Here is a 20,798-nt window from a genome sequence, read left to right on the forward strand (position 1 = left end):
CATTCTTAGAACAGTGGGATATAGATTTTTCCTCGTATTATATTTTTATATTTATAGGTTTCACATAAATTTTTACTTTTATAATAGAAAACGTATCTATTCCCAATAACAGTGATTTCCTATGTATGGCATTTTTTGCTCTTAAATTCAGTTTTATGATTTGTAAATAAATACATGCTATTTAATGACTAGGTACCTCTACTGAGTGGTTTTTACAAGTGTGTATTTGGGAAACTAGGTGATAAGGGGTCATTTTCTGACTTTCTTGTCTTTGGGACATTTGCAGTGCCTAGAGACTTTCTTTGTCGTAATTTGATGAAAAGTCATAGTAGGCAGAAACCTGAAATATAAACAATAACCCTGTTATAGAGAGGACAGAGCCTTCCAACATACACACACACACACACACACACACACACACACACACACACATGCCATCCCAAATGTCAGTGATGTATAGGTTGAAAACAGTGCTCCAAAGTAATGTTCTTAAATCCTATTAATTCAAAACTGTCATGGAAACTCTAAAATTTTTTTTTAATGAGAACCCTGAATAAACTTGCCTATCCACCCACTCTCTCAAAGTCCTCAGAAAACAGAGATGAGAGTTTGGCTTGTGGGGTGCCTGAGATTTAGCAAAATAGAAAGACACAGAAATGGTGAGTTTAATGTAGTTTGAAGTGCTTAGACAGTGTATTTACATAAAAGAAATGAGCATTTAATTCAACTCGGTGATTTAAGGGAGGCTTTTTCGAACAGATGTTTCCTGAGCTGGGCTTCAAGGAGACGAAGGGGTTAATCAGGTGAAGACTGATGAGATCTGTGTTCTAGACCAAGAGATGTTCATAGTACAAGCAAAGGCATGAAGTATGAGACCTCAGAGAATGTTTGTGAAATGAGGAGTTGTTAGTACTGGATCATTAAATGGGCCTAGGAGTGCTCATGGAATAGGGAGAACTAGGTCTTCAGTCTAGAATATCTATTTCTGATGATGTAAATCTAGAATTGTTTCCCAAAGAAGAAAGAACATCAACCAAGAGCTAAAAACTGAAAAGGTATTTTTAGGAACACATGGATGGGAGGAAATTCTGAGACAAAGAACAGCAAAGGTCAAAGCAGAGTCATGGTTAAGGTGCATATCTTGAGTACTCTTGACCTGAATTTGATCCCCAGAATCAGATGACCTTCTGAGTATAGTCAGTGGTGACCTAGAAGCCTCTGAGCATTGCTGGGGTAGCTCTGGTGATCTCTGAACTGTAAAGCCCAAGCAGCACAGCATCCTTGGGCCATGGCACTGAGCCATCAGTCCAGTTAGCGGAGCATCTCAGGGAGTGGCTCCTGGTCCCCTGAGCTCACTTTGCAGGGCTCTTTCATAATAATTGGAACCAACATGAGATGCTCAGGAAACTTAAATGTTGCCGGAACAAAAAGTTGTGGGGGAGGGAGGCAAATGAAGGATAAATGACCATAGATGAAGAGTGAAAGAATGATATGGGGCCAATGCCAATCTTTTTTGTCTGATGAAAAGACGCTAAATATTATGCATGATTTTTTGGGTTTGTTTGTTTTGGTGCTATCTTGATGGCACTTGATGATTGAACTGGTGCTTTTTCCCACATACAAACCATCTGGTCCAGCCCTTTGAGAAACTCTCTGGTCTTCTTTGAGAGTGATTTTGATATAAACTGCAGTCCAAAGATTACTGACACAACTCAAGAAATTTTAAACCCAAGTATGGTATCTTAACTTAAAATAATGACAAGATAGACAATACAATACATTGACTGTTATTTGATGTCCAAGCACAGAGACAACTATTTTTACTTGTATTTTTGTATATTCCTGAGAACAATTTGAGAAGGTTGGACTAATTGAACTAATCTAATAGACAGAGAGAGAGAGAGAGAGAGAGAGAGAGAGAGAGAGAGAGAGAGAGAGAGCGAGCACTCTTAGGCTCAGGAATTCAGTGGTTCGGTTTATTTTCTGATCTCTCTTGAACACTTTACCAAAGAAAATGTAGAATGGCTATAGGTATACGAACAAGATTTCATCTTTCTTCACAATTAGGAAAATTTAAATCAAAATAACATTGAGATACTCACACCAGCAACAGCAGTACCTATTAAAAAGCCTGGAAATAGCCAATGTTGGTAGGGTTGTGGTGAGAAATTGTTGATGGGAATGTTCTCTGGTCAGTCTCTATGGAAAGTCATATGGAGACCTCTCTAAACAGTAGAAAAAGAACTTCTTTTGAGCATCTATTCCTCAAACCAAAACACCAATCAGTTGGAAGACTATATGCACATATGCACACCTATATTCATCATCACACTTAGTACAATAGTCAAGATGGGGAAACAACCAAATATCCAATTATAGGTAAATAGATAAAAAATGGTGGTATATCTATCTATCTATCTATCTATATATGTGTGTGTGTGTGTGTGTGTGTGTGTGTCTGTGTGTGTGTCTGTGTGTGTAATGGAATACTGTGTACCTCTAAGAAAGAACAAAATTACACAATTTGCCACAATGACAGGACTAGAGGCTATTGTGCTTTGTGAAGAAAGGTAAAATGAAAGGAATAGATAAATAGATATAGGATAATCTTTCTTATATGAGGGGTTTTCACATACACAATAAGGCAGCAGAAAAAAAAAAGTTCAAAAGCAGAATAGTGGAAGACCTTCTCCAGACAATTGAATTAGTGGTATGGTGGTGGTGGGACTGAAAGGAAGGGAGGTGTGTTGGAGTCCTAGGTGATGGTGGGTACTCAAGTGATGGATGTAGTCATGGAATTAAGTGCATGTGAAACCATCACCAATGGTATTGTGAATCACAGAATCTCAGTGGATTAACACAAAACGTTTTAAAAAATCCTTGTTTCTGTGCTATGTAGTCTACAAACACCCCTACTTTGATGCTATTCCATCTCCTATTGGGTGCAAGAAGAAAGTATCCCTGACATCCCTAGGGGACTGCCCTGGTCCATCAATCATAAACAGAAAACATTTCCCAGAACTATCAACACCAGACAAGACCAACCTATGCTTATGTTTGATTAAGGTAGCTAGATTTCATTATTAGATCCAAGCAGAAGAAAAATCAGATTTGTTTAAATCATAAGAATGACTAAATATTGTCCTTTCCATTTGAGTTAGTATAATACAGTTCTTTAGTAATTACAGTGTTAGCCTCTTTTGAGCTCTCATTCTTTATAGAAAAGATTTATTATTATGTCTAGTCCTAGGATTTCTCTGGCATCCTGACTGTTTTATTCTGTGCTGATCCGACTTCCTTAAATCATAATTGCCAGTGCAATGTTTAAAATGTACCGTCCTTTCAAAATCCTCTTACTAAGATGGCCCATGAGTTTCTGTGGTGTATGTTTTTCTTGTCCACAATGAGAAAACTCAAACAAATTTTTCAGCTACACGTGTGTATTTGGTGATCTTGAGCCAAAGAACATTGAAATGGACAAACCCTCCACTAACATTCATCCTCCCTGCTATAATTCTAGTTTTAAGTCTCCAGGTGGGATGTGGGATGAATTAATAAAGTAAACAAATCTCAAACATAGTTCCAAATTAGTACCTAGCAGATTGTCAGGTCGAAAGTTACACCTTTGGTATTTCAAAGGGTTAAGACGAGTGTTTAGAGCTAATCTGATCGCAGACAATGATTTCAGGAAACTCTCTTTTCTTTTCAAATTATAGTTTACATTCCTATTTTTGCTCTGCAACTGTCAGTGTCTTTTGATCTGTCTCAATTTTCAAATATCACCAGATTTCAAATACCACTATTTTGTGCAACCTTTCAAAGTCTTCCAACTGGATGGGATGATGCTTCCCTCTGAGTTTTCTAAAGGTCATGCTCCCTTTTGCCATATACTTTTGCATCTTAGATTCTTAGTTGTTCATAAGCTGATTGGTCTCTAATCAACTTGAAAACTTAAATATAGTTAAATGCTCCAATGTTCTCTATGGCTCTTCACTCAGTAGGTGCTTAGTACCTACTTAATCAATTTTACTTGCAAATTCAAGTTTCTTTTTCAAATTATAGCCACTTTATCAGACAAATGAAAGCCCATATGAGCTGAGAATTTTCTGGCTCACAGCTGGATGTAACATCTGAAATTATGCCTCAAGAATATAGGGTTATAATAAATAGCTGGCCAGCCAGGCTTTGGGGTTTTCTATCTCTTCTTTGTACGGAAATTTTTATGTGCATTTTCACAATATGGAAACATAAATACCTTATAATCAACTAAATAAAAAATTTTAGACTAACATGGAAATCATAGAGGTACTAGCGGCTCTCCAGTATGTCACATAAGTAGAAATGTACCAACACTATTACTTGGAATAAATGTTATACTTAAAAAAGGATCTTTTAAATACCAAGCCTTGTGCTAGAGAGGAAGTATAATTATATGATTAAAGAGATAAAAGAAAATACTATAAATTCCTTTTTGTACTGTGTTGCTCTAGGTACCTCACATTGTATGATATGCTGCTGTGTTGCTACCTGGCTCTGATCTCACTCATGGTCTTTCAAAGGGAACTTAAATAAGCATATTCACACCTTATAAATATAATAAATTATTCTACATCTTTTAAGACCCAGCTGAAAAGTCACATCCTTTAAGGAGTTATGACTGATGAGTCAAGTCCTTTCTACTGGGACTCATTTTTCATTTTCTTCTACACCTTTGGCTTGCACAGTTCTCTATATCATAATATTTTGCATCTTATTTCCTTTAAAAATACTTCTCATCACCTGTAAAATAATCAAGAAATGTTTTTGAGTGCCAGTAATGCCAACACATAAATGGTAAAGTACTGGTAAAGAGTGAAGATAGGTGATGACCATGAGGCATCTTATTATACTCTATTCTATACTTTATTTTATGTGTAAAATTTTCCAAAATGAAAAGTTGAAAATAAGTGAAGATCTTGCAAGAAATCACATATATATCAGAATATTGAAGTTCCCACCATAAATGTACTACCCACATCTATATTTACAACATATGCTGCCCATTTTTGTTTCCCTTTTTCATAAGAAAAGATATTTAAAGCCAAAGAACATTACTATGAAATAAATACAAAACAATTATTCTATTTTAAAACAGATACAGGCCAAATATATTAAACACAATTTTCTGTCAAAGCTGAAATTAGCAATTCACTCTAAGCATGTGAAAAATTTCTGCTTTGTGTTCATTCATCTGAAGTATAATACATCTCTGATACTGCTCCTTTGAGTTCATCTTTACCAACTTCCAAATGGATCCAACTGAAAACAATAGTATACTACATTGCTCATTTGTCCACCCAGGCTTGAAGACATTGTTAAGTGAGTCCTTACTTATTAAGGAGTATGTGGACACGCTCAGAATTTAACCTAAGGTACCACTTCATTTTCCACTCAATGTACACATTTTCAAGGAGGCTATACCTCTCTCCCTTATTCACAAAAAAAGTCACTTTCCCTCAGAGTTTAGAGTTGCACAGCTGAAGATCTTAGCTCTGTATAGAATGTTATCTCTCATTCTCTTATCTGGGAAATTCTTCCCAATTGTAAAGATTTAAACAACTACTTTTTATCCACAAAACTCTTCCTTGAGCCCTTTCCAGAATGAACTACCTTATCTCTGCTTCTGAAAACCACTTCTTTATAAGAACAATGGACTTATGGCCAGTACTTACTTCTCCTCTACCCCATTAGATAGTGCATTTTTATTACTAGAATGTTAGTTTACTGAAGGCCTGTTTCTTTAATATTCATCTAGCCCTTCACTCAGTCATTATCCAACAGAAGACCCTGAATACACTTAGAATATAATACATTCCATATTAAACTATAAAATGATGAGATTAGTCATGTGAGTGTTCTTCCTTATTCCCCTTATTAATCAGTGGATATGTGTAATACTGCAAATCATTATATTAAAATCCCATTAGTCATTTTAATCCTCTTTAAAAATTGCTTTTGCTTCTGAAGCCCTGAATTTCAACTGAAAAAGGATTATTTTTTAAAATAGAGCTTTATCAAAATCAGAATCTAATTTAGATAGAAGCGGAAATGCTTCTCTTAACCTTTTCCTGCCCATGGGTAATTCTCACTGGCGATTGTAGACTAATATCCATGTTACAATGGCTTATTCTGGCACTGCTAGATGCTTTCATTCAGTAAACTCACTGCTGCTTTTGCAGAAAATTCATGGAAAGTCTTACTGGAGAAAATATTCCACAGTGGCACAGTGGTGCCCATGAAGAATCAATACATCATGAAGGTAGTATGATGTTCAATGTTGTCTTTCAATAGTTCAAGGTTTTGCTCTTTAGTTTCAGCCACATCAATTCTCATTCAAAAGTAGTGGCTAATTCATTAGCCTTCTTTGGGACCTTACTTTTAGGTCATGTGATATCAATAAATTCTTTAACAAACTACATTAGAATTACCACTCACCATTTCTTTATTATTTGCAAGTAGAAGAAAACAAAAGGTCTAGGACCAGAGAGATAATATAGTAGGCAGGGTGTTTGCCTTGCATACAACCAACCCAGGTTCCATTCCTGGCAACCCGTATGGTCCCTTGAGCCTCACCAGGAGTGATTCCTGAGTGCAGAACTAGGAGTAAGTTTTGACATTGCTGGGTGTAGCCCACAAACAATCGTAAACAAAGGAAGGGTTTGATATTCTAGTATTTTGTGACTTGCCCTTTATCTTATTTTACCTTGTTCTTTCATTTGATGATTAAAAACCCTGGTTTCTATTTTTGCTGTGCTACTACAATCTGAAGAATAGGTCAGAATTCTCTTAGTGGGTCTCATTGTTGGACACTACTTGAAGTGGATATTTTTTCTTTCTAAATATAAACCACAAACTCAGTGTCACCCTTAGAGGAAGACACTTCAAAAGAGCACGTGTTTGTGTTTGCTCTAATGCTGCGTCTTCTCTATGACGAAGTTTATGATGAGCTTTAGCTTGCTTTGTGCCATGCATGGGTCCCACCCTTGTGTCAGGGTCAAAACCTTGTAGAACTTACATGATCATTGAATTTTCTATGTGTTTATTTGCTTCAGATGCTATTAGAGGCTATCAGACAGTATAGGACAAGGATTAGGAATTCAGGTATTTTCTCCTCAACACTTTCAAGAATTTCATTTCCCAGCACTGTATGCCAGAAATCAAGAAAAAAAATATTTACAATTTTAAAAAAAATACTGCTTAAGATTCAGTATTCCTTGGTATATATTTTACCTCTGCTCCTCATTATTTTTGCCTTTCAATCAATCATTTAGCCTCTCTAGATTGATGTCTATATAAAATGAGAGTTTACTAGGCCATCATCTCTTAACAGGTACTTCAGAAACAAAACGAGAAAATAACAAAATGAGTAAAGATGGGGCTATGTATTTTGTTTATGGTGATAAACTCTTCCCTGCAGCATGATAAAGCCTTCTGTGTTGAATACAAAGTTTGCTTAACTTGTTGGACATTTTATATAATATCTATAAATATGTAGGCACATCTATATATATATGTGTGTATAGAAGCATGCATTCATATATGGATATGGATATTATTTGGATTTGAATATGGAAATCTCTCCCTAGGGAGGCATTTCAGAACTACTCAAAATTCTGTGATTCTAACTGGGGGAGTCAGGTTTACATTTCTATTTTCAATTGTTGGAACTCAAATTCGAAGGTTTTTACCTGAAAACTTTTGTACAGTGGCACAAAAAAGGACTTAACGAAGAAAAGCTGAGTCATTTGCAGGGATCTTACACTTGGAACTTTTGAGTTTAAATGTCTGTGTTATCCATGTTGGCAATAAAATAACTGTGTGCTAGCTCAGAGAACTGTAAAAGTTGATTTCCTCAAATACCTCCCTATGGCTATTCTTTAGAAATTGCTTCAGCTAGCTCGGAAACTAAATTATCTTGAGCACAGTATATGAAAGGTGGGAACTCTGATCAACTAAGACAGTGATAAATAAATAATGGAGATAACAGAAAGCAGGTGTCAATTCTTCTAACCCCAGAAATCGGAATGATCTGCTTTTTCTTGAAATCAACATCAAGGCAAGGCAGGTAAAAACTTGAAAACAATGTAATACTGTTATGTTGTGCTTGGGAAAGTTTGCCTATGTACCATTTTCCTTCCAGAGGTTAAGTAAAAAATGTATGCAATATGAGAAAAGAGATGAATTTAGGTGGCATTACTTAATCCCATTGCAATATTCTCATACGAGTCCAAGAAAAATTCGTTAAAGATTGAGAACATGTACAAGAAAATATAAAAATTACATGAGAACTTCCTGTGCTCTTAGACTACTAATGAGTCCACTTTGTAAGAAAAAAAAGACTTTCACAAGGAAAGAGAAAATGACTATTATTAAAATATTAAGAGAAACTACCTGGGTTCTGGATATAATGTGGGATGATGTCATATTAGCTATCAGGACTTAACTCCTGGAATTAAAGATCAGAAGCATAGACAACCTAAATATTTTCCACCACCTTGGTCTCACACAACATGAGAAGTGAATAATCAGGAATAATAGCAATTAAAATTCTTATGATTGTCAAAAAGAAAGAGCAACTGTAGCCCCAGAAACTGTTTTGTTTTTTTAACTTGAGAAGATACGAGAGTGTGCATATAGTATTAGTGTCTTATAATTAGGGTTTGCTTCAGTTAGAGTACGTTATTTCAGTAAAAAAAAAAAATCATGCAAACAAGCTACCTACATGTGTATACACATATGCAAATTGTTAAAATATATTCAATTTGTTTAAGCAAAGCTAATCAACTTCTTTTTCTCTTTCCCCTCCTTGAATAATAAAATTGATCTGGATAGTAAATTCTACACTAGATGGATACAAAATTTATTGACAGCAATCACACGGTCACGGATTCGACCAACGAAAATGATCGAAGTGGCTCACTGGGAAATGCAAAGAACAAAAAGACACTTTTGTTCATTGTGTTCAAGCATGCTTTTGCTAAGTACTCACGAACTCCATTCCTTAGCAAAACCTTACTCATTTTATATCATCACCAACATCCCAGCTCCACCCCCATCCCTGCTCCTTCATAATGAGACACACAAACGTTTCCCTCACAAATCAGGATACTCCTTGGGAGGATGGGTTCATTAATGACATGAAGTATGACAGATGAACCCCCCTCCACACCCCACCCAGATAAAAGGAAGTAAGAAAATATATATATAAATATTCTCACCTCTTAGTAAAGAGTTCTAACTCCTACCCCCCATCCCTCCCCACAACTCCATAAATGTATGGAAAATTCATTTAACCCCTGGTAGCACTCTAAATTCAAGACAGCGTTCAGAGAGAACAATTAAGGCACAGTACCCCCTTCCCTTCCAAAGTTAAACATCTGGGCACCCAGAAATGAACTGTCCGGAGCTAGATGGCTTCAGGTCAAGCATGCATGGTTCACAACTTTTACTTGGGGGGTGGGGTGGGGGGGGTCTTAAGCCCGCTCAACTTCAGCAGTGTCTGTCTCCAAGTGCCAAAACAGCCCCGACCAAAGGCACAGACTGGAAGCGACCACTTTACCTTCGGAAAAATCAATCAGTCCCAGCAAATGAAGCAGCTTCAGAGACGCACATATAATCACAACAATGCCCACTGTTTGCAGTCCTTCCGACTCCCACTCGAGAGTCAGCATCCTTCAGGCTGGCAGAGCATCCCAGCCCCCGGACCCCTTCGGAGCCGAGGGAGTTAATTAGCAATTCCGAGCAACCTCTGGCTGGGAACAAAGACTGGGGGCAAAGTGAGCGGCGGCTCCTCGCACAAGTCTCGGGCGGAGTGGCGGCCCCCCGGGCTGAGGACCGGCCTGGGCTAAAGTCCAGCCTCTCATGCTGATGCTGGCATCTGCCCGCCGGGGTCCCCCAGCCACCGCGCGCCGGCCAGCGCCGCCTTGGACTTCAGAGGTGCCGGGGAAACATCTGTTGGAGAGCTGGAGACTTTGGCGGCGCCAGTGGAGAGCGGGGACCACTCCCAGGGAACTTGCCCGGGAGCGCTGCGCCCTAAGGATGCCCCGCCGGCTACGCGCTGCCTGCGCGGTACTTTGCTCTCGCGGAGCCTGGGCAGGTCCCTGCTTGTGCCCCAGCAGCAGCTGCGTCCTCCTCCCAGGGCTTGATTCCTCGAACCCGCACATCACAGTGCCTGCTCGGGAAACTGGGGCTGGGGGGAAGGGGGCTTGCAGAGAGCCCCCGTGGGAAGCACCCCGACCGCTTTGCTAGTAAAACTGTGGGTGTCAAAGGGCTCGGATTCAGAGACTTGGTCAAGCAGGAGCATCACAGACCCCTCCAAAAAAAAAGCCCCCAAATTCCACTCCCCGGGGACTGTTCTAGTCCCCACTAGATAAGCTCCGGTGCGTTTTTAGGAAGAACTGCTTTAGCCTTTCTATGAACAAACGTGGGGTGGGGTGTACAGGGCGCCCCCAGCAGGACCCAGCAAGAACCCTCATATTCTGAACTGCTCCCCTCTGGAGGCCAAGTGTCACTCTTATTTATCCTTCTTAGCCCAGCAAGAAATGTATTCCAACTCCACTGATCAGAAAAATCACTCCAGATGCTAGTTAGATACACAAGCTATGAAGCATCGAATTCAGAGAATTCAGAGTTTGTATTCTTCTTCTTATTATTATTTTAAATGTCTTTTTTATTAAAACACTGTGATTTACAAAGTTGTTCATAATAGAGATGTTTTAGGCATGCAGTGTACCAACCCCAACTCCACCACGAGTGTGACCTTCCCTCTATCAATGTCCCCAGACTGCCTCCCACCCTCAGGCTGACCCCTTCAGCAAGAACATAACAAATTTACTTCATATGCTTGCTCCAACAAACTTGAAGGAATGGCAAATTGTCAGAAAAATCTATCGAAAAGTCAATTTGTGATGATTGATTATTATATGATTTTATACTGTGTAAAGAAGTTTTAATCACTGAATACATTATAATATACCTATTCTCTTTTAAAAAAAATAAGTTTCCAACTCTGGCATCTATAATATATTGCATTCAATTTTATTTTGTATAATTGTGGTAATAAACACATCTTCCCTGCCACAAATAAAACTTATAAAAAAATCTTTGCTAGGATATTTTGGGGGCTGGAGCAATGGCACAGTAGGTAGGGCATTTGCCAGCCGACCGGGGTTCAATTCCTCTGCCCGTCTCAGAGAGCCCAGCAGGCTACCAAGAGTATCCCGCCTGCATGGCAAAGCTTGGCAAACTAACCATGACATATTCAATATGCCAAAAACAGTAACAAAATGTCTCACAATGGAGATGTTACTGGTGCCTGCTCAAGAAAATCGATGAACAGCAGGAGGACAGTGCTAGACAGTGCTAGAACATTTTGGAGTTCACATAGAATAGGTAAAGTCTACAAATGTAAAATTTAGTAAGAGTGATAATTTAGAAATTTTAAAAGAAAAAATCTAAAGATTTAACCTATAAAAATATAGCATTTATCCCGAGAAAGGGAATATTGGCTTTGTACTAGGAAATATTACATTATAGGAATGTTAAGAAGCCAGGGGATTCTTCCCCAAGGCAGTCTGGGTCCCACGAACTTGGATGTTTCCACAGGGAGCTCTGTCTGTCTGTTCCCAGCAGTTGATAGAGCTCTGTGGAATTGCTCAGTTACCTCTCTCTGCCCACCACAGTCTGAGAGGGGGGGGGGGAGGAGAGGGGGAAGGGGGGGAAGGGGGGGAAGGGAAGAGGATCAATCCACCAGGATCCGGTAGCTGAAGGGTTTTCTAGAGCTCAGAAATTGCAGAGAAGTATGGGGTTTAAGAATATCTTGGAGCTGGAGCAATAGTATAGCGGTTAGGGCATTTGCCTTGTATACAGCTGACCCAGGTTCAATCCCCAGCATCCCATATGGTTCCCAGCACTGTCAGGAGTAATTCCTGAGTGCAGAGCCAGGAGCAACCCCTGGGCATTGCTGGGTGTGACCCCAATAATCCAAAATAAATAAATAAATACAAATAATATTAAAAATAGATAATATCTCAGCAGCCGCAGAGATAATACAGTGAGGTGGAACCTGTTTGATCCCTTACTTACTAGTCGTGACATCTGACTGCACAGCCAGGAATGATTCCTAAGCTCAGGTGGGTGCAGCTCCCAAACCCTACCCCCACAAAAAAAAGAATATTATAGTCCACCCCAGGGACATTTTGATTCCATTTCTTCCTTGGTGTTGACATTTCACTGCTCTGAAATGCTTTTAGTCTCTAAAGGTGAGGGGCTGATCACCTTAACTATCATTACCATGTTAACTGTCATGGTAATGATAGTTAACAATTACTCAGTATTGAGTAGGACCCCTACATTGCGTGGTGACATGTCAACCATGTTCTCATCCTCACACAGTTTATATAGGAAGGCTATGGATCATTCTCATTTTACTTTTTGAGAATGAGGCTGGTTTGGGCTACACCAGGCTATGCTGAGAGACCACTCACGGAAGTGCTGCAGATTACACCAGGGTTAGCCACATGCAAGGCGAGCACCTTGCACAGTTGATCTATCTCTCAGGCTCCCCATTTGGTGGCGAGGAACATTATGTTTAAAGAGTTTAGCTTATTTATCAAAGCCATGGACACAGTACTAAATGGGTAAAGGTATTCATTCATATTTATTTATTGGTGCTAGGAGTTAGAAAGTCTATGTGAATGGTTAAATGGAAAATCACTTTCAAACTTATTCCTTGGGGGCTTTCAGGCTAATAGGAGAAGCAGTTATAGAGTCTAGCACACACAATAAATACACGTGATGCTGGGCTAGGTTTCTCGGCAGTGGACAGCTGGAGAACTGTAGCACTGTCCTCCCGTTGTTCATCTACTTTCTCGAGTGGGCACCAGTACACCTCACAACAAATTGTGAGACTTGTTGTTACTGTTTTTGGCATATTGAATACGTCATGGGTAGCTTACCAGGCTTTGCCATGCAGGCGGAATACTCTCGGAAGCTTGCCAGGCTCTCTGAGATGGGGCGGGGGGGGTGGAGGGGGGAGGAAGAATCGAACTCAGGTTGGCTGTAAGCAAGGCAAACGCCCTACCCGTTGTGCTATTGCTCCAGCCCAGCTGGAGAACAAGAAGGGAAAATTCATTCCGCCTGGGAAAAGGAAAGTGTCGGTAGCAGAAGCCTGTACAAAAGGGAGCCATCAAGGCTAGCCTCATGCAAGGCGAGCACCTTACACAGTTCACCTTACATAGTTCATCTAGGCAGGAGAGATAGTACAGAAGTCATGGCACTTGCCTGGCATGCAGTAGAGCCTGATGCCACACCTGGCTGCCCACCCACTGCCAGGAGTGATCCCTGAGTGCAGGCCAGGAGGAAGTTCTGAGCATGACTAGTGTGGCCTTCCACAATCCCTCTCTGCCCAAGGAAAACACAGCAAAATAGGAATAGTAGCATTCATCACTGTTAAAAACAGTGTGTCATACACCAACTTTGGGGTAAAGCAATCTCAGTTGAAATCAAATCCCAGTTAGGTCATTGGCTTACTGTGGCCCTTGGAAAAATGGCTCCTCTCTGAATCTTGACTTGTTCAAGATGGGGGTGCTCCTGCCTCCTGTTCAGGGCTGACGTGCGATTGAGCTGGGAGTGTGAAGAGATGAACTCAGCCCTGTGTTCCCCTGTTTAACACATGGTAGCTGTGGATGGGAAAATGACAGAAGTGCCAATTCTTTAGAAAGCTCTTATTAGAAGGATGAAGTGACTTGACACTTCTTGACCCAATTATTACCCCACCTCTGCTGCTCCTCACACTTTCGTGAACACTACTTATCCCCTCATCCCTGCCTTATGCTCCCAGGAGTATTCTTTTCTTCTGGCCATCACTAATATACTCATATCATCAAATAGACATTTATACCAGCTCTTTTTTTTAATAATTTGTTGATAGGAAATATCTTCCTAACTCCATATATAAACACATTGCGTTCGGCTCTATAATAAGTCAGCTGTGCAGGAAAAGTACATCTCAGGAGATGTGGGAAAGGAGCTTTTATGGCAACCATTCTTCAGAATGTCTACCAATGCTTATAGAGATAAGTTTTATAAAATAAAGGTAATGGTAAAGGCCCTCCCGTTGATTGTCGATTTGCTCGAGTGGGCCCAGTAACATCTCCATTGGAGACTTTGTTGTTACTGTGTCTGGCATATCGAATACTCTCGGTAGCTTGCCGGGCTCTCCGAGAGGGGCGGAGGAATCGAACTCGGGTCGGCCATGTTGGCCGCTTGTAAGGCAAACGCCTTACCTGCTGTGCTATAAAACTAGGAAGTTAACTATAGATTTAACTAGGTTAAAACAACTATAACTATCTCTTTTAATTCATCACTATTCCGTACTATAGTAGAAAAAAATAAGATACAAAGACGTTAAGTGATACGATCAAGGCCACATAGCTGGCAAGTCACAGAGCCAGAATTCAAATATTGCCTTGCTAATTTGCAAATGCATTTTTCTCCCTTTATATGTTTAGAATAATTCAGCACTATTTTTTTCACTGATCTCTTGATATATAGAGTTAGGCTCATTTTCTAAAGGTGAGTAAACGTGTCTGGAATGGGCTTCTGTAAAATATGTATGAGGACAGCCATTAGACAAGCAAACACCTAGCCTTCGGGTTTCAAGAACTGAATCTGTAAGATAACTGTGTCCATGAGGCAGGGGAAGATGGGGTAGTGACTTCCTTAAGTATCTTGCACTAAGAATTAGGGAGACAACACAGGGTATAAAGCACTTGTTTTGCATGTGGCCAGCTTGGATTTGATACCTGTGTACCACATAAGGTCCCCTGAGTATTGTCAGGAGTGATCCTTGAGCACAGAATGAAGAATGAGCCATGAACACAATCAGGTGTCGTCCAGCAGCATCCTCTCCACACAAAAATATCCAGCCAAAGAATCTTTACAATACTGTACTAATATAGCTCAAAAAAAGTTCTGATTATTTTATGAAAATGATGTGCACAGTGTATGCTCTTCATGTATTCAAACTGGCAAAATATTTGGAAATACAAGTAGAAACTTTTCCTTCTGATTTATTGTTTTTTGAAAATTTGTTTTTGTTGTTGTTGTTGTTGTTAAACACCACGAGGTACAGTTGTAGACTAACAAGTTGTTGTGCTTGGGTTTCAGTTATACAATGATCGAGTACCCATCCCACTACCAGTACCCATTCTCCACCCCCACCAATCCAAGTATCCTTCCCACCCCCCCCAGCCCCCGTCCCACCCTGCCTCTGTGGCAGGGCACTCACTTTTGTTCTATATCTCCTTTTGGGTGCTGTGGTCTGCAGAAGAGACATTGACAGCAATCATGTTTTGTCCATAGACTACTTTCAGCAGGCATCTCCCATCCTGGGCAGATCTTCCGAGCACCCTTTATTTGGTGTTCCCTTCTCTGAGTTGCCTTTACCCCTAGAGTGTGCGGCTGGCCTCTAAGCCATGGAATGAACAACCTGGTATTTATCACAGCTGTTCTTGGGTGTTAGTCTCTTATTTTGTTACTTTATGTTGCCCAGATGAATGCAATCTTTCTATGTCTGTTCCTCTCTTTCTGACTCATTTCGCTTAGTATAATATTTTCCATGTAATACCACTTGTATGTAAATTTCATGACTTCATTTTTTCTAACTGCTACATAGTACTCCATTGTGTAGATGTACCAAAGTTTCTTTAACCAGTCATCTGTTCTCGGGCACTCAGGTTTTTTCCAGATTCTAGCTATTGTAAACAGTGCTGCAATGAACAAACAAGTGCAGATGTCACTTCGACTCTACTTTTTAGCCTCTCCGTGGTATATTCCCAGGAGTGGTATTGCTGGGTCAAATGGGAGCTCGATTTCTAATTTTTTGAGAGTAGTCCATACTGTTTTCCAAAACGGTTGAACCAGTTGGCATTCCCACCAGCAGTGAAGGAAGGTCCCTTTCTGGCCACATCCACGCCAACACAGGTTGCTTTTGTTCTCATCAGGGAGATGCAGATCAAAACAACAATGAGATATCATTTCACACCACAGAGACTGGCCCACATTCAAATGAAAATCTGTTTTAACCTCCTTTCCTTTGCTTTTCTGGCTTAAACAGTGAATGTCTGGGTTCACTAATTTTAATATGAGACATTATTTTGACTCATATCAAAAAGTTTTTTAATGTGCTCTCTCTAAAATGTGCTGACACACAACACACTGAATTAGCTTTTAATGTGACAATTATTAAATATAATAATACTGATTATCTTATTGATACTAAGTGGAATGGTATTAACCCCTACCACACAAGATAGTGGACTGTGTATATAATTTAAACAATCTCAAGAAGCAAATACAGTGTCCTAAAGGGTAGGTAATATTGTCCACCCTATTTTACAGATGTAAAAACAAACATGAAATAAGCTCTAGTGACTCTTCCAGGTTATGGAGATCAGAATATGCCACTGAAAACATGTGACTTTGACATTAGAAATATGTTGAGCTGAAGGCAATTGAAATTGGGCAGAAGCATAAGAGATCTGTTTTCTTTTTATCGACCTAAAAGCTAATGTCCTTTTGTGAGGGTGGTGTACTTTTCTCTTTGCAGAGCTGTCTCTGCTAGTCCTGTCTGAGGACTCAGAGTCAGGACTGAGATGAGTTTGCATATATAAACCAAACTGAAACATGGACTGGAGGGGTAGGACAGAGGGCTGGGAACTTGCCTTGTGTATGGCCAACGTGGGTTCTAACCCCAGCACTCCATGTGGAGCCCCCAGCCCATAATCCCTGAGTACAGAGACAGAACTAAGGCCTGAGCACCACTGGGCATGGCCCCCAAACCAAATAAATAAAACAAGCCTAACTAAAATACCCTAATCTTCCTTTAGCATCTTCTTTCTAATTTCCTAGTGTCTTCCCCACAATTTACCATACCTAGAAACTCAAACTTCTTGTTTTGTTGTTAAACTACATATAAAGTTCTGAGTTTAACTGCTTAAAAGTGACGTGTTAGTCTACAGAATGGGAAAGGATATTCATCGAATACACATCTGACAAGAGGTTGATATCCAGGATATACAAAATACTGGTTAAACTCCACAAGAAGAAAACATCCAACCCCATCCAAAAATGGGGCAATGAAATGAACAGAAACTTTCTCAAAGAAGAAATCCGAATGGCAAAAAAGCACATGAGAAAATGCTCTACATCATTAATCATCAGGGAGATGCAGATCAAAACCACAATGAGATACCATCTCACACCTCAGAGACTGGCCCACATTCAAAAGAACAAAAGCAACCAATGCTGGCGTGGATGTGGCGAGAAAGGGACACTCCTTCACTGTTGGTGGGAATGTCGACTGGTTCAGTCCTTCTGGAAAACAGTATGGACGATTCTCAAAAAATTAGAAATTGAGCTCCCATTTGACCCAGCAATACCACTCCTGGGAATATATCCCAGAGAGGCAAATATGTATAGTCGAAGTGACATCTGCACTTGTTTGTTCATTGCAGCACTCTTTACAATAGCCAGAAACTGGAAGAAACCTGAATGCCCAAGAACAGATGACTGGTTAAAGAAACTTTGGTACATCTACACAATGGAGTACTATGTAGCTGTTAGAAAAGATGAAGTCATGAAATTTACATACAAGTGGTACAATATGGAAAGTATCATGCTAAGTGAAATGAGTCAGAAAGAGAGGGATAGACATAGAAAGATTGCATTCATCTGGGGGATATAAAGTAACAAAATATGAGATTAATACCCAAGAATAGCTGAGATCAGCACCAGGAGGATTACTCCATAACTTAGAGGCCAGCCGGGTATCCTAGAGGAAAGGGCAGTTCAGATAGAGAAGGGAGCACCAAATAAAGGGTGTTTGGAGGATCCTCCCAGGAGGGGAGATGCATGTCGAAAGTAGACTATGGACTGAACATGTTTGCCACTCAATGCCTCTTTTGCAGACCACAACACCCAAAAGGAGAGAGAGAACGCAGGGGATTGCCCTGCCACAGAGGCAGGGGTGATGGGGTGATGGGGGTGGGGGGGTATTATCCATGGTGGTGGAAAATGGGCATTGGTGGAGGGATGGGTATCTGATCATTGTATAATCGAAACCCAAGCAGAAATAATTGTAAATCTACAACTGTTAAAAAAAAAAAAGAAAGAAAAAAAAAGTGTAATAGAAACTGTCAGATGGGAAAGACGAAGTAAAAAGTGAGCTAATTTCCGGTTTTGAACAAAATATCAAAAAAAATAAAGTGACGTCTTTTCTATGAACTTAAGTGTAATAAAATAGTAAAAGCAGTGTGCCTTTAATTCAACAAATCCATCTTTCTTAGTTCAGTTTGCATGCCAGCAATCTCTGAATGAAAAAGTTATTCCTTCCCGCATGTCTCATAAGTGACCAGTAGTTCAGACTTGAGGAATTCTCCCTCTGGAGTCAGTTTTCTGACATCTGGATGCTGTAAGGGTGGAGGTGTTGGGGTTATATAAAGACGCCTGGGTTGTGTATTGTTTAATTCTGGCTTGTTATTCAAACAGAAGTATGATTTCAAATCTGAAATTCAGGATTAAATATAATGGTGTAGGTCTTGGGAACTTTGGGGTAGTAGTTGTTGTTGTTGTGTATGTGTGTCTGTGTGTGTGCAATCACCCTGTACATTAATATAATGAATGTTAAGACCACTGTAACCATGTGTACTTAACTATAATTTAAAAAATAAATTAATTATATATTCTCCTCTGGAAAGATATTTTACTGTGTATCCTTAGCCTGGGCAGGAGCGATAGCACAGCAGCTAGGGCATTTGCCTTGCATGCGGCCCACCCTGTCGACCTGAGTTCCATTCCTTCACCTTCGATTGTTCCACCCCTCTCAAAGAGTCCGGCAAGCTACCGAGAGTATCTTGCCCGCGCGGCAAAGCCTGACAAGCTACCCATGACGTATTCGATATGCCATACACAGTAACAAGAAGTCTCACAGTGTTATTGGGCCTGCTTGAGCAAATCGATGAACAACGGGAGGACAGTGACAGTGACAACATCCTTAGCCTCAAACTGATGTGTAAATGTTCAGTTTGAACTACCTCTCTCTTGGGAAAGAGGCCAAGAAAAATAAAATGAGGGAAGTGAATCAAAGGGAAAGAGGTAGAAGAAAATCTGGAGGGAGAAGAGAGGAAAAGAAGGAGAAGGGCCAACCAAGTGACCCTCTGTCTAGCCACTGTGAGATGCTCAAATCCAGACCTGACTCTGGTCTCATGTCTACTGGTGAGACTCTGAGAAAGTCCCTGCCAAGGAAGGGAGGTATCACCCAGTTCTGCATAGGACTGTGGGCAAGGGAGAGAATCAGCAGATACAAGATGTGGTGAGGTTCATTTCTCCTCCATTAGTCCCATCTTCCTGCTACAAAATTGTGGAAGCCCCTGTAGCTGGATGTACAGAGTATTTCTTCAGCTCCATGTTCTCAACTGTAGCTTCAAATAATGTTGGAAAGAGAGTAGGTGGTTTTCGAGGTGCAACTAATGGCATCGCTGTGGGTGTTGCACTGGCTCTTGGGTTTGTTCTTTGTTTTCCTCTTTTTGGGTCACACCTGACGATGCTCAGGGGTTCCTCCTGGCTCTGTACTCAGGAATCACTCCTGGCGGTGCTCGAGGGACCACATGGAATGCTTGGAATCAAACCTGGGTTGGCCGCATGCAAGGCAAATGCCCTACCCGCTGTGCTCTCGCTCCACCCCTTGGCTTTGCTCTTATGATGCTCTCCTGTTCCCCTGGGCTGGGTTTAAATGCCACGGAGTCAGCATCACATCCACTTGGTTCTCTCCAGTTTTAAGTGCAAGATTCCTAGAGACATGGGTGCTGTTGCAGAACTGCACTGGCTCACTGGTTGCCCAGCCCCACTTCAGAAGAGAGCTCACTGGGGTACTCTTAAGTGCACTCTAGATCTCCAGATTATCTGGACCACCTTTTAGCTTATAAAGAGTGTAGGGAGTAGATGGAAAGAATATCTTTTTCCATGTATTTCTCAAGATTCTCCTCAGAAATATTTCTGACTCCTCTTATGTTTTCAGTCTTTCCCTATGTATTTTTTCTTCTTTTTTCAAGTATGCAGTCACATATGCATGAATACATACATTCAACTATCAGTGGAGTAATTTTTCTTCATCAATAGGGTCATAGCATATGAGGCCTGAGTATAAAAAATAAGGCTATATGATAATATACATATAGCACAGCGGTAGGGCATTTGCCTTGCACTTAGCCAACATGGCCGACCCGAGTTTGATTCCTCCGCCCCTCTCGGAGAGCCCGGCAAGCTACCGAGAGCATCTTGCCCGCACAGCAGAGCCTGGCAAGCTACCCGTGACATACTCGATATGCCAAACACAGTAACAACAAGTCTCATGATGGAGACGTTACTGGGCCCACTCAAGCAAATCGATGAACAATGGGAGGACCGTGAATAATATATAATGATATCTAATATCTTCTGGAAGAGAACAACACAGAGTCTCCTGAGCCCCACGCCTGGCTGTCCTCACCTGGGGCTCCTTGGAGGGGGGCGGGTTGAGTTTCCCTCTCTGCCCTGAACAGAACCCCAGCAGTTGAGGACCTCCGGGACCCAGCCACAGCCACGCTAAGACCACTCTCCACACACTCGGACAAGCCTCATGCATGAAGGAGTCAGCAGGGAAAACCAGGTGTGCGAGACCTGGGGTTGAGATCTCCAAGCCTGCTTGGCTCGGGACTGGG

At 40.7% G+C, this 20,798-nt stretch overlaps 1 protein-coding gene across 2 annotated transcripts in view; it reads right to left on the minus strand.

Moving 5' to 3' along the window:
* Positions 1 to 20,798, minus strand: part of KCNIP4 (potassium voltage-gated channel interacting protein 4) — a 560,465-nt gene that overhangs the window by 237,883 nt on the left and 301,784 nt on the right. Inside the window, exon 1 of one of the 2 annotated variants that reach the window (XM_056130346.1) lies at positions 9,599 to 10,125. The exons of the other annotated variant lie outside the window; for it this stretch is intronic. Within the exon in view, the coding sequence (XP_055986321.1) occupies positions 9,599 to 9,710 (112 nt within the window). The 5' untranslated portion in view covers positions 9,711 to 10,125. Of the gene's footprint in view, positions 1 to 9,598; positions 10,126 to 20,798 lie in introns of those variants that run through there. 2 annotated transcript variants of the gene reach the window in all.

This window comes from Sorex fumeus, unplaced genomic scaffold, assembly GCF_029834395.1.
Source record: "Sorex fumeus unplaced genomic scaffold, SorFum_2.1 ptg000077l, whole genome shotgun sequence".
Lineage (NCBI taxonomy): Eukaryota > Metazoa > Chordata > Mammalia > Eulipotyphla > Soricidae > Sorex > Sorex fumeus.